The sequence below is a fragment of the Anolis carolinensis genome, unplaced genomic scaffold, assembly GCF_035594765.1.
Source record: "Anolis carolinensis isolate JA03-04 unplaced genomic scaffold, rAnoCar3.1.pri scaffold_14, whole genome shotgun sequence".
NCBI lineage: Eukaryota > Metazoa > Chordata > Lepidosauria > Squamata > Dactyloidae > Anolis > Anolis carolinensis.
Window position 1 is genome coordinate 6,027,918 of NW_026943825.1, and position 14,384 is coordinate 6,042,301.

The window sequence follows — 14,384 nt, forward strand, 5'->3', positions numbered from 1 at the left end:
ATACCCAAGAAAATAAACAACACAGTGTCAGCATCTTAAGTATTTATTTTCGTAGCTGCAAAAGTGGAAAGATTTGTTGTCATGTTTTGTCGCTCTTTGCATTGTACAAATAGCCCCTCTAGTGTCGGTTCTCAGCAGAAACATCGAAAAAAGACAAGAATATAATGGAGGTTTTTTTAAAACAGAAAGAGGAAGACAGGCTCCAAAGAGCAAGAAACATGTCAGCATCACTTGCCCATCTAAGCAGAGACACAGGTCCCATTTCCCTTCTCCTTTTAGCAGCGACAGAAAGGAAACACCTGGCATCCAGTCTGAGCGGAATGATCCCTATCCTCTTTGGAGAACGTGTTTAAGACATCGTGAAAGCCTTAAAAAAAGAATAATTCAAGTTTCAAACTCACTGAAAGTTATCCGGGAATGCAGAGAGGGCATCTCTTTGTAGTGTCGTGAAAAACAGTACATTTGGATGAGAAAGAAATCTTGAAACAGGATGATTCCACACTTTACCCAGAGTAATATGGGGAGGAATGGAAGAGACCTTTGATGCCAACTCAACAGATGTAGAGTAACATGACACATTAAAGGGCACCTCAAGGAGAAGACTGAGAAAGCAATGCATACATTTCGTATCCGACGTGTAAGACTACAACCCCCATCATGCGCAGTCCATAGTAATAGCGGCTTGGAAGAAGTCCCTAAAGCACGAGGAATGTTACCCATTAAAATCCCATTAAAAGGTGGGATTTAGTTCTGCATAAGGGAGGCAAAGATCACACAGTGCAGTGATTTTGTAACACGCATAGCGGCGGTACAGCATAAAAGCAGAATTGCCACAAAACAAAAGAAGGAAGCGCATGGTGGCAGAAGGAATGTGAGTTGGCCCGCTCGGTTTCCTTCCTCCCCTTCTCCCTCTCAATGCAATTGGTCTCAAAAATAAGTTGGTCTTGTGCTTATTTATATACAGTAGAGTTCCGGTTATCTGACAAAAAATGGGTGGGCCGAATGTTGGATAACCGAAACTGTCGGATAATAGGGAGGCCCTATTATCCAAGCCTCTCCACGCTCCAAGCCAGGTGCATGGCAAGGAGGGAAGAGACTTTTTCCACCCCAAGCATTGGGCTTCAAGAGCCGTGTTGCTGTCTAGAAAAAAAAGCTGTTTTTCTAGACAGTAAGGCTGCAAGCCGGGTGATTGGCAGGGAGGGAAGAGACTTTTTCCTCTCCAAGCACCGGGCTTTAAGAGCTGTGTTGCTGCCTAGAAGAAGCGCTGTTTTTCTAAGCAGCAAGGCTGCAAGCCTGGTGCTTGGCAGGGAGGGAAGAGACTTTTTCCTCCCCAAGCACTGGGCTTCAAAAGCTCCGTTGCTGCCTAGAAAAAGCACTGTTTTTCTAACCAGCAAGGCTCCAAGCCTGGTGCTTGGCAGACTTTTTCCTTCCCAAGCACTGGGCTTCAAGAGCCGTATTGCTGCCTAGAAAAAACACTATTTTTCTAGGCAAGAAGGCTGCAAGCTGGGTACTTGGCAGGGAGGGAAGAGACTTTTTCCTCCACAAGCATTGGGCTTCAAGAGCCGTGTTGCTGCCTAGAAAAAGCACTGTTTTTCTAGACGGCAAGGCTGCAAGCTGGGTGATTGGAAGGAGGGAAGAGACTTTTCCCTCCCCAAGCACTGGGCTTTAAGAGCTGTGTTACTGCCTGGAAAAAAAACGCTGTTTTTCTAGGCAGCAAGACTGCAAGCTGGGTGCTTAGCATGGAGGAAAGAGATTTTTTTCTCCCCAAGCACCGGGCCTTAGGAGCTGTGTTGCTGCCTAGAAAAAAACACTGATTTTCAAGGCTGCAAGCTGGGAATTTGGCAGGGAGGGAAGAGACTTTTTCCTCCCCAAGCACCAGGCTTCAAGAGCCCTGTTGCTGCCTAGAAAAAGCGTTGTTTTTCTAGGCAGCAAGGCTGCAAGCCCGGTGGTTGGCAGGGAGGGAGGAGACTTTCTTCCCCAAGCACTGGGCTTCAAGAGCTGTGTTGCTGCCTAGAAAAAGCACTGTTTTTCTAGGCAGCAAGGCTGCAAGCCCGGTGCTTGGCAGGAAGGGAGGAGACTTTTTCCTCCCCAAGCACCGGGCTTCAAGAGCTCCGTTGCCGCCTAGAAAAAGCGTTGTTTTTCTAGGCAGCCAGGCTGCAAGACTGGTGCTTGGCAGGGAGGGAGGAGACTTTTTCCTTCCCAAGCACCGGGCTTCAAGAGCCCTGTTGCTGCCTAGAAAAAGCATTGTTTTTCTAGACAGCAAGGCTGCAAGCCCAGTGCTTGGCAGGGAGAGGAGACTTTTTCCTCCCCAAGCACTGGGCTTCAAAAGCCCCATTGCTGCCTAGAAAAAAATGCTGTTTTTCTAGGCAGCAAGGCTGCAAGCCCGGTGCTTGGCAGGGAGGGAGGAGACTTTTTCCTTCCCAAGCACCGGCCTTCAAGAGCTCTGTTGCTGCCTAGAAAAAGCGCTGTTTTTCTAGGCAGCAAGGCTGCAAGCCCGGTGCTTGGCAGGAAGGGAGGAGACTTTTTCCTCCCCAAGCACCGGGCTTCAAGAGCTCCGTTGCTGCCTAGAAAAAGCATTGTTTTTCTAGGCAGCAAGGCTGCAAGCCTGGTGCTTGGCAGGGAGGGAAGAGACATTTTCCTCCCCAAGCACCGGTCTTCAAGAGCCCCATTGCTGCCTAAAAAAAGCTTTGTTTTTCTAGGCAGCAAGGCTGCAAGCCTAGTGCTTAGCAGGAAGGGAGACTTTTTTTGTCTTAGCTTGCAGAACAGCAAGCTTCAAGAGCCCCGTTGCTGCATAGAAAAAGTGCTGTTTTTCTAGGCAGCAAGGCTCCAACCCCAGTGCTTGGCAGGGAGGGAGGAGACTTTTTCCTTCCCAAGCACCGGGCTTCAAGAGCTCCGTTGCTGCCTAGAAAAAGCGCTGTATTTCTAAGCAGCAAGGCTCCAAGCCTGGTGCTTGGCAGGAGGGAGGAGACTTTTCCCTCCCGGCAAGCACCTGGCTGCCTAGAAAAAGCATTGTTTTTCTAGGCAGCAATGTGCAGGGGGCCCCTCCAAGTGCCTGGTGCTTGCAGGGAGGGAAAAGCCTGCGCCGGTCACACAGTAGGCCTCTCCAAGCACCGGGCAGCATTGGGGAGGGGCGAGAAGCCAGCGCATTGGATAATACGTTGTGTCGGATAAGCGGAAATCGGATAATCGGAACACTACTGTATATCAGAAGGAATGGACAGCCATTCAGATGGAAAGGAGAGGAAAACAGAAGGGAAAGGAACACCAAGGAGGAGGAAATGTGGTAGGTATGAAGCTCTTCAGGATACAAAAGAAGCTGAGATACTAAGGGCAGCGAGGAGGAGAACGTCTTTTTGGTACAAGAAGCACAGGACGAATAAGAGGAAGCACCAGAACCAAACACACTTTGACCTGACATTCCAAAACTTTGCTACAAGTTTGGTGGGCTGCTAAGCAAATACAGGCTTATTTTGCCCAACTGTAAAAGCAGGGCAGACAGAAGACTATCAAGAAGGCACAGATATTGATATCAAAATGCTGCAATGCTGTATATAGACAACTGCAAAGGAAGTTAGCTGTTCCCCAACACAAACTTTCTGGGTTTGGTTTCTAATGGTTCTCTGTCCAGCCAGAGGCACAAAGGTGCTGCTCAGCTTCACAAAAGGCACAAAAAGGTTCCGAAAAGAACATGGGGGAGACAGGGATGCTTTTCTTTTTGCTTCTGATTTGATCCCGGCGAACGGTACCATGCCCTTTTTGCCATCTTCCACATCAGGCAACATTTCCTCCAGAGAAAGGCGGCTGCGGCAAGCGGAAGCATCGCAATCGGCAAGCATCCCGAGGCAGGTTAAGTCGAAGGAAGAAGAAATGAGGATGCAAGGTTGTCGTTCCTCTTGCTTTTGGAGAAAGGCACTAACTGGTACACAGGAAGAACTTAAAGCTGTGTATTTCTTCTTTTGTTAAAGTGCAAAAAAAGGTTTTTTAAAAAGCGATATAAATGTGGGAACGGTGGTCTTAAAAAAATAATAATAAAAAGAAAGATTAACTGGAAGCAAAGGGATCTCCAGAGCCCGGAGCTGCTCTGCAAGCGATTCTTGGGATTCCCAGGCATTTGTTTCGGCACCAGTTTGGACTTTTGGGACCGAGCCCTCACTTGTCCTTCTTGTCCTCCATAGCCCTCCCTGCCGACGGCCTGCTCGCTTCTCCGGCTTGGATAGTATTATTTGTGCGGTTAGTGGCCTGAGGGGAGAGAGAAAGGAAGAAGCAGCTCAGTAAAACAAAGAACAGAGAAAAAAAAAGGCTTGTTCAATTCTGCTTGCCAATGGACCCAAGCTACTTTGTGAAGCTCCTGTGTAAATTCAGTGTGAGAGGAAGCTCTGTGAGAGCGAAGCTGTTTTATCTGCATGAGAAAGAAGCCCAGTGTGGAAGAAAAGAAGGAAGTACTGTATAAAGAACTTTATTTGTGTTATGGAAACCTTATTCTGGTAAAAGGTATTCTGCTATACATTTATGGGGAGGGTCTTTTGTTAACAAGCCCATTTGCCCCACAGTAAAACAAAGCAAAGAACACACACACAAAAGACATGGAACATTGTTTTACTTGTTCAGTTCCTCTCGCCAATGGACCCAAAGCAGTTCAAAATACGGTCATTTAAATCAGATGCTGGCTAAAATGTTCTATCAGCCTTGTTAGAAAGATTACAAATAAACTAGGTATTTATAATTACAAAAATGTGAGGAAAGCACAGAAAGGGTTTGAGAAGCTAGTGTCGCCCTGAAGAGAGTGAGTAGGCTGAAGCCTGTTAGAGTTAATAGGCCAAAGCTAGTGTCATCCTGAGGAGAGTGAGTAGGCTGAAGCCTGTTAAGAGTTAATAGGCCAAAGCTAGCGTCGCCCTGAGGACAGCGAGTAGGCTGAAACCTGTTAGAGTTAATAGGCCAAAGCTAGTGTCATCCTGAGGAGTGTGAGAAGGTCTCAATGTGTGAAAAGGCTTGGTTTGAGAAGCTTGGGTGGGAGATACTCCAGGTTGAAGGTCTTGTGTGTAAAGATACTGCGTGAAGCTCCAGTGTGAAGGCTGCTGTGTGTAACGAATTTACACAGGAGCTTCACACATTTGGGAAGGCTCCTGTGTAAGTTTGGTGAAAGAAGAGGCTCTGTGAGAGCGAAGCTGTTTATCCGCATGAGAAAGAAGTGCGAAAAGGCCTCAGTGAGAAAAGTCTCAATATGAGGGGAAGGGGGAGAGCACATTGCTGCTGGGATGTACTCACCCTTTCCAACAGAAACTCGGCGGTGGTGTCAATGATGACCCCCAGTTCGCGGTACTGGCCAGAATAGCGGATGTAGCCCCAGGCCGTGAGGGAGAGGAGCAGCAGCCCCACGAGTACGTTGCAGAGCTGGGCCGCAAGCTCGAGCCCGAGGTAACCCGTGAGGCCGGAGCCCAGGTAAAGCGACACGATGAGGCTGAAGATGACACCCGGCGTCCGGAAGCTTGCGAAGATGTTCTTGCTATTGTTGTGCTTGGCCAGGTCCTGGAAGAGGTCATTCAGCCCCTTCACCAGCTCCTCCTCGTAGCGCTGGCTGAACTCCTTGCCACCCATCTTCTTGATGCGCTGGAAGTGCTGCACGGCCAAAGCGCTCTGCACGCGGTGCTTCTCCTCCAGCAACTCGGGTGCCACGTACGGCTTGTCCCCACCACAGAGCTATAGGGAGGGAAAGAAAGCATTGTCAGATTTCAAACAAATTGAAAACAGTCCAAGTTTCATCCCATGTATATTCTTCTCCCCTTTTATCCCTTGCTCCTCTCCACATCGCCTGTCTTACCATCTCCATGTTGGTGTAATAAATGTCCTTTGCTGAAGCGACAGCAGCCAGGTTGTTGGCTTCAGCAGTGGCCTGAGAAGACACATCAACACAAACAAAACAAACAAATAAGTCAAATAGTCCCAGCCTTCCTCTGGAGGTAAATTTCCCACTTGTGCAGTCAATTCTAACCTAGAATCGAACCTGGGACCTATAGGCAGTTCAGGAGAGGAGAGCTGTTGTTGTTATTTGAGACACAACAAGATAAGCAAACAATGCTGTCTGTTGTATTGGATCACATGTTGGACACTTCCCAAGTGTCTAGGACTATGTGATGTATCAGCGAATAATGCGTGCAGATCCGAGTAGGGTGGACTTTTGCTGCTGACAGGTGGTAATATTATATTACCAAAAGCAAGCACAATGGGGGCAATATCATCAAGGCCATACCCGTCATAAGATATACTATTGGCATCATAAACTGGACCATTTGGACAGAAAAACAAGAAAAGTCATGATCATTCATGATTCACTGCATCCTTGCAGTGATGTTGACTGGCTATATCTGCCTCGAAGGTCTGGTGGCAGAGGACAAGTAAAACAAGCAGTCGAAGAAGAAAAACATGCACTGGCAGAATATGTAAAGGACAGTGAAGAACCTGCTTGGATTGAAGTCAGCAATCAGAAACTTCTCAAAGCACAGCTGACAAAGAATCAGTACAAGAAAACCGCACTACAAACTAGAGCTGACAGCTGGCATAACAAAGCATTGCATGGACAGTTCCTTGACAAAATTTAAGGAAAAGTTGATAACGAGAAGACCTTATCATCATCCAAAAATAATAGAAATAATAATAAAATCATCTGAAAATACATCACACAGTCCTAAACGCTTGGGAAGTGTTCAACTTGTGGTTTTGTGATACGAAATCCAGCATATACATCTCGTTTGCTGTGTCATACTGTGTTTTTGCGTCATTATTATTATTATTATTATTATTATTATTATTATTATTATGTTTATTTATACCCCGCTTTTTCTCTCCACAAGGATAGCATAGGCAGATGGGAGCTATAATACAATAATACTGATCAGCGAGAATATATTCTCTTCCTTCTGGGCAGGGAAGCCCAACCAGGTGGAGAAATGGAGGTGGCATAAGTGCAATTTCTTCTGAGGGAGATGGGTTGGAGAACAACCAATGGCACCCGGTTTTAGCTCTTCCTAACCCAAGCAAAGCTCACCATCAACATGGACTTGGGATGGGGAAGGTCTTCTCCCTGGTAGATCTTGATATAAGCCTGGAAAAGAGGAAAAGCGATGGGTGAATGGCGCCCGTCGACAAAACAGCTTTGGTTTAAAGCAAGGACGGGAAAAATGCAGCCGGGACGGAAGAAAGAAAGCACAAGCATACCCTGAAGTACTCAAGCAAGCCTCGGCAGGTCACTTTGGAGCCATTGATCTCCTTTTCCAAGAGCTGTCTTGGATCCAATACAAAGGGGACCAACTGCATCAGCTGATCCTTGAACTCCTCTGCAATGTCTGTGCAGGAAAGTGGGGAAAAAGTAAACACGGAGGGATGGGATCCACATCAACGGGTGATGGATGGGAAAACAGTGGATGGGGCTCTTAATGAGACATGCCGCAGACATTACCTTGCAGACGTCCATCAAAATTTGGGCTGGTGGCCACTTTTAGGCCTGGATGCGGCAGAAGAAAACAGTTGACCTTCGTGAAGCATGAATGGATGTGCGTCCGGACATTTTGGATCTCCTCGTGCTGATGTGATTTCACCTGATGGCACAGGAGAGCGGGATCATCACACAGTTTCAGAAATAAAACAACAACAAAACAGAAGGATCTGCAACGTCAAAACTGATAGGGCTTTTATGGCAAATACGTAGCAGGTGTATTGTAGCATACAGATTTTAACTGAATTTTAAAAATAACTATTTAGTTGTACTTTACCTCCAACCGTTTCTCCAGGAACTTCATGCCGCCTTCCAGACCGTAATGATACTCGTAAGGGAAGCTCCAGTCACGGACCAAGAATATCAAGGTCTGCGCAAAAAATAGGGGAAGCAATCAGGTGACAACAACAACAACAAAACCCTGCTAAATTAGAGCAGAGAGAACCAAGCAAGTTGCTTCTAAAAGTGGCTAGCCTGATATTCCATATGCAAGGCACAATTAATAATAATAATAATAATAATAATAATAACAACAACAACTTCTCAAAGCATAGCAGACAAATAATCAGTACAAGAAAACTGCACTACAAACTAGAGCTGACAGCTGGCACAACATAGCATATATATCTCGTTTGCTGTGTCATACTCTGTCTTTGTGTCAAAATAATAATAATAATAACAACAACTCAAAGCATAGCAGACAAAGAATCAGTACAAGAAAACTGCACTACAAACTAGAGCTGACAGCTGACACAACAAAGCATATATAGCTCGTTTGCTGTGTCATACTCTGTCTGTGTCAAAATAATAATAATGATAACAACAACAACTTCTCAAAGCATAGCAGACAAAGAATCAGTACAAGAAAACTGCACTACAAACTAGAGCTGACAGCTGGCACAACAAAGCATATATAGCTCGTTTGCTGTGTCATACTCTGTCTGTGTCAAAATAATAATAATGATAATAACAACAACTTCTCAAAGCATAGCAGACAAAGAATCAGTACAAGAAAACTGCACTACAAACTAGAGCTGATAGCTGGCACAAAAAAGCATATATATCTTATTTGCTGTGTCATACTCTGTCTTTGTGTCAAAATAATAATAATAATAGTAACAATAACAACTTCTCAAAGCATAGCAGACAAAGAATCAGTACAAAAAACTGCACTACAAACTAAGAGCTGACAGCTGGCACAACAAAGCATATATATCTCATTTGCTGGGTCATACTCTGGCTTTGTGTCAAAATAATAATAATAATAATAATAATAATAATAATAATAATAATAATAATAACAAAGACAACTTTATTTTTGTATTCTGCCCCATCTCCCCATCTCGGGGAGGCTCACATGAGGTCCAAGCCTGGTAATACACAATAAAATACAATAACATAAATACATTTAAAACATGTAAACATAAAATCATAAGGCATGTCAAATGCAATAGAAACAGACTCAAAACCGATAACCGATGGACAGGTGCAATGAGCGTAATCAAAATCGGAGGCATGGCGATAAAATTATATGTACAATATCTTCCAGACTCTAATGAAATGGGCCAGGAAAAGTGCAATAGCTGGGTATAGGTGGATCGATCCATACAATTTTACAATAATCAGACACAAAACTTCTGCTGTTATGGAAGGCTTACCTGGAATGGCTTGAGGAATATCTCATCCATGGCCAAGCGCCCGTATTCAGTGAAGAGCTACAAAAGGAGACATTATAAAATGTTAAAAGCTACGGCTATGGCCAAGCACTACGCAAATACCACTATGTAACAAAATTGGAAAAAAATTCTGTTCCTGGTTTGAAAACGTTATTTCCTGTTTCATTGTGTGGTTCTTACTTTAAAAGTAGTTGTTCTACTCCATAAACTTCGTTTTCGTGGCTGCCACGAAATTGGTTGAGACTCAATGAGACATTCATTGAAAAACTCAAGCAAGATGTCCCACAAAAACAAAGTTTTCTCAGTTTAATTGACTTTTCCCATGTTCTTATGATAGAACCTGTTACGAAATGAGATACACAAGTGCCAGCACAACACTGTGAGGCAGGTTTGCATGCCTAGTCAAGCCCAGGGCTTTAGTAAATAAACAGAAGAATAAACAATTGTTGCTCACACATGCAGGAGACAAGTGCTAAACTAGTGTGTGCTGTCTTGGTGTTATGTGCAGTGTCACGATGAATCCAAGACCTTCTGCGGTCCAAAAATGATTTTGCACCTAATGTGACAAGTTAACACAATATATGCAGCCTGAGTATCATCCCTACAGACACGAGAACTTGTACAGTCCAAATCTTGCATGCCATAGGGAATACCGTAACACATATAAGTCACCTGTAGCTGCTGCAAATCGTCTTCCTGGATGTTCTGGGACAGGTTGTATATCTGGAAGGAAAAGGAGACAATTACAGACAGTTCTCAATAAGATAGGATCTGTAGGTTTGTTCTTAAGTTTAATTTGTATGCAAGTTGGAACAAGTGTAACTCCAGCCATATATATATATACACACACATATATATATATATATATACACACACATATATATACACACACATACATACACACACACACACACACATATACAGTAGAGTCTCACTTATCCAACGTTCTGGATTATCCAACACATTTTTGTAGTCAATGTTTTCAATACATTGTGATATTTTGGTGCTAAATTCGTAAATACAGTAATTACTACATAGCATTACTGCATATTGAACTACTTTTTCTGTCAAATTTGTTGTCTAACATGAAGTTTTGGTGCTCGACTGTAGGCCCTGAGAGCTGGGCCTACGAGCATTGAGAGTTTGGCGCATGACTGTAGGCCCTGCGAGCTGGGCCTATGAGCATTGAGAGTTTGGTGCTCGACTGTAGGCCCTGCGAGCTGGGCCTATGAGCATTGAGAGCTCGGCGCTCGACTGTAGGCCCTGCGAGCTGGGCCTATGAGCATTGAGAGCTCAGCGCTCGACTGTAGGCCCTGCGAGCTAGGCCTACGATCATTGAGAGCTCGACGCTCGACTGTAGGCCCTACGAGCTGGGCCTATGAGCATTGAAAGCTCGGCGCTCGACCGTAGGCCCTGCGAGCTGGGCCTATGAGCATTGAGAGCTCGGCGCTCGACCGTAGGCCCTGCGAGCTGGGCCTATGAGCATTGAGAGCTCGGCGCTCGACCGTAGGCCCTGCGAGCTGGGCCTATGAGTATTGAGAGCTAGGCGCTCGACCGTAGGCCCTGCGAGCTGGGCCTATGAGTGTTGAGAGCTCGGCGCTCGACCGTAGGCCCTGCGAGCTGGGCCTATGAGTATTGAGAGCTAGGCGCTCGACCGTAGGCCCTGCGAGCTGGGCCTATGAGTGTTGAGAGCTCGGCGCTCGACTGTAGGCCCTGCGAGCTGGGCCTATGAGCATTGAGAGCTCGGTCTCGACTGTAGGCCCTGTGAGCTGGGCCTATGAGCATTGAGAGCTCGGTGCTCAACTGTACGCCCTGTGAGCTGGGCCAATGAGCATTGAGAGCTCGGCGCTCGACTGTAGGCCCTGCGAGCTGGACCTATGAGCATTGAGCGCTCGGCGCTCGACTGTAGGCCCTGTGAGCTGGGCCTACGAGCATTGAGCGCTCGACGCTCGACTGTAGGCCCAGCAGGCAGGACCTACAGCTGAGCACTGAGCTCGCTCAGATGTAGCCCCTGGTGCTTTGCTGCCCAAGACCCGGAAAATATTTCGGTTTTTTGGACCTCAGATGGAAAAGCTCATTTGTATAGGCACCCATTTCCATAAGTGGCAGACAGAAACAAAAGGGCCATACGAATGGTACAAATAAAAACAGGTAGTGACTCCAAACAAATGCACAAGACTAACTGCTATTTCTAACAAGGGTTAACACACAATGCCATCCCGTGGGGGACTCACTTGAACAGAGCTCGTCATGGTGCTGAGTGCGAAAATAGTGGCGCAGTCCTTGACCGTCGATTGGCTGTCAAAGGCTCCCTGAGTGTCCATCAGCACAACCGCCACCTGGAAGATGAGCCAAGAAGTGAAGGCAAAACAGTGCTTTTGCTGTCTGTCCTTCTAGAAAGGTTTACGATCCACAATGATGCTGCAGACGCCACCACTTCCACTAACCTTCTTCCCACTGGGTTTCTCCACGATGAAGACTTCGCTCCAGATCTGGATGCCGGTAGTATCGGGCTCGGAGCCGCCGCGCCAGGAGAAGCCCGTCAAGGGTTCATCCTTGCTGCCCAGCCACTCAGTGCTGCCTCCTGCTTTCTACAGAACGGTGGGAAACAAAGCATCAGGGAAATGCCTTCTACATCCTAGGACAGGCACGGGCGAACCCTCCAGGTATTTTGGACTTCAACTCTGCAGAGATGTTGTTTTTATTTACTTAATATATATTATTATATTATATTATAACCACTGCCACCAAATGTAAAGATGTTTATAATGCGGCCACCAGATGTAAAGGGAAGATATAGCCACTATCTACTTAGAGAGGAGACCTTTCACATTTTGATTTTCTTTCTTCTTGTTTACTCTTGATGGTAATATAGGTATGTGACAGAAGCTGAGGTGTTAGAAAGAACAATAACACGTTTATTCAGGCACAAAGCTTAATGGTTACAGTAACTTTCTCTTTAGAGGCACTTTAGTTAACAGTTGCAAAGCTAGAATGAGGTGTTTCAAATTCCTTAAAATGTCACTTCTTTCTTTACTGCTCTAAACTGCAGCCACCCTGTGAATTACATTCACAGATTATCTGTTCCTTATCAGGAGACAGACTACTTTAAAATAAGTCATCAAACTTATTTTAAACTGACTCAAAAATAAGCATTTGAGTCTCCCTGATCCCTTCAGCTGAGGATCAGTCTTCACTGTACCTCATCAGGGCACAGACTAACTGCTTCTTTTTCAAACCTGCACTTCTCCACCAAAACGGCAGTTGGCTCCGCCAACTCTTGAGTGCAGAGACGTAATAACTGAAATATTGACTCTTTTAAAACACAATACACAATTAAACATGACATCTGTAAACCAAAAAAATTAACACTTCATTACAAACTCCCACAATTCCTAACAGCCGATGGTATTGTATAGTACAGGGTAAAGTATTGGTTGGCCTATTTTGCACAGTAACTCTCAAGTAACAACAAACTACATTTATCCGGCATCTACCAATCCCCATGGATGACCATGGGGTCATATTAGCAAGATAAGGATCGTGTATGTTATCTGCATGGTGGCAGTTGTTGGGCGAGTGGGCTTATTCTCCATAAATGTATAGCAGAGTAACTTATTAGCAGCAGCATGACCCGGCACCAGTAGCTAATAGTGATAAAAAGAACACACAGACCAATGGTATCTCTTCCATAGGAGGCTTTTCTCTATAGCAAAATAATATGGTTGCACCATTTACAAAAACAAAGTTTCCATAACACAAATGAAGTTCTTTATACTTTCTTTGCTTCCACGCTGGGCTTCTTTCTCATGCAGATAAACAGCTTCGCTCTCACAGAGCCTCCTCTCACACTGCTTACACAGGAGCTTCACACAGTAGCCTTCACACTGGAGCTTCATACATGGCGCCTTCAACCTGGGGCTTCTCTCACCAAAGCTTCTTACACCAGGCCTTCTCATACTGGGGCCTTCTCACACTGAGGCTTCTCTCACACTGAGGCCTACCTTACACTTATTTATTTCTCGTGTCAGAAGCGAACCGAGGGTACACGTTGTAAGGGATTTGCAAACATAGATTTTTTAAAATAAATACCTTACACTGAGGCCTACCTCACACTGAGGCCTACCTCACACTAAGGCCTTCTCATACTGAGGCCTCTCTCACACTGAGGCCTCTCACACCAAGGCCTCTTTCACACCGAGGCCTACCTCACACTGAGGCCTTCTCACACTGAGGCCTCTTTCACACCGAGGCCTCTTTCACACTGAGGCCTACCTCACACTGAGGTCTTCTCATACTGAGGCCTTCCTCACACTAAGGCCTTCTCACACTGAGGCCTACTACGCTGCAGACACACCAGCTTAAATTGAACTACAGCTTTTGCCAAGTCATTGCATCAATTTAACCCTTTCAGTGCTATTTTTGTAATTAAAAACACCTAGTTAATTTTTAATATTTCTGACAACAGTCTCACCTGCGTGTAAAGGTAACGCAGCAGGAAGTCCAGGAGGAACGACTTGCCCTTCCGGAAGGCGCCGGCCACCGAAACCACCACCACGTCGAGGTCCCGGATGTCATCCTGCAGCAGGACGCGGCTCAGGGCATTCTCGTCGAGCTCGAAGGAGTGCTGTGCCTTGTGCACAAGCACGATTTGCACGGGGCCTGGCTTGGCATGGGACATGGCATCTCCCCCTGCGCCGGCCAAGGGAAGAAAAAGCGGGACAACATGCGTGACCATCGAGAATCCCGCTAACAAATTAGCAATAACCTACAAGGACCTGAAACCCTGCGGTCGATGGGTACAATGGCATCGTCCATGGAAAACATTTGAGCTTCTGGGAAGAAGTCTGCCAGACAGGAGGGAAGACGGCTGCCGCCTGCAAATTGGCTTTCTCAGTAAGTCTGGTGCTCAAGGTTTGGCTCATTAACAGGGCATTAACTAGTAATAGTGAATTAATAACACATCAAGGCAAAATCGGACACATTGGGTGTTGCTACCGATGTTCTCACACGATGCATGCATATGCAATAGCCGTACGTGCCTTGCTCTTCGGATGCAATGGATGGGCATATTACATTTCAAAGAACGATTTTTAGGCTGGGTTGCTGTGAGTCTTCCGGGATGTATGGTCATGTTCTGGCAGCATTCTCTCCTGACGTTTCGCCCACATCTGTGGCAGGCATCCTCATAGCTTGTGAGGTGTTTAGGCTGCTGTGAA

General features: G+C 45.8%; 1 protein-coding gene across 1 annotated transcript in view; it reads right to left on the minus strand.

The window, feature by feature from the left end:
- Positions 1 to 27: 27 nt before the first annotated feature.
- atl3 (atlastin GTPase 3) overlaps positions 28 to 14,384 on the minus strand; it is a 24,469-nt gene continuing 10,112 nt past the window's right edge. The window contains exons 2-13 of the mRNA XM_008123401.3: positions 13,640 to 13,857; positions 11,613 to 11,756; positions 11,400 to 11,504; positions 9,838 to 9,888; positions 9,148 to 9,204; positions 7,767 to 7,859; positions 7,454 to 7,592; positions 7,213 to 7,340; positions 7,043 to 7,099; positions 5,819 to 5,890; positions 5,266 to 5,697; positions 28 to 4,239 (exon numbers count right to left, since the gene is read on the minus strand). Coding sequence (XP_008121608.1) covers positions 4,150 to 4,239; positions 5,266 to 5,697; positions 5,819 to 5,890; positions 7,043 to 7,099; positions 7,213 to 7,340; positions 7,454 to 7,592; positions 7,767 to 7,859; positions 9,148 to 9,204; positions 9,838 to 9,888; positions 11,400 to 11,504; positions 11,613 to 11,756; positions 13,640 to 13,846 — 1,575 coding nt within the window. The 5' untranslated portion in view covers positions 13,847 to 13,857 and the 3' untranslated portion in view covers positions 28 to 4,149. The remainder of the gene's footprint in view (positions 4,240 to 5,265; positions 5,698 to 5,818; positions 5,891 to 7,042; positions 7,100 to 7,212; positions 7,341 to 7,453; positions 7,593 to 7,766; positions 7,860 to 9,147; positions 9,205 to 9,837; positions 9,889 to 11,399; positions 11,505 to 11,612; positions 11,757 to 13,639; positions 13,858 to 14,384) is intronic.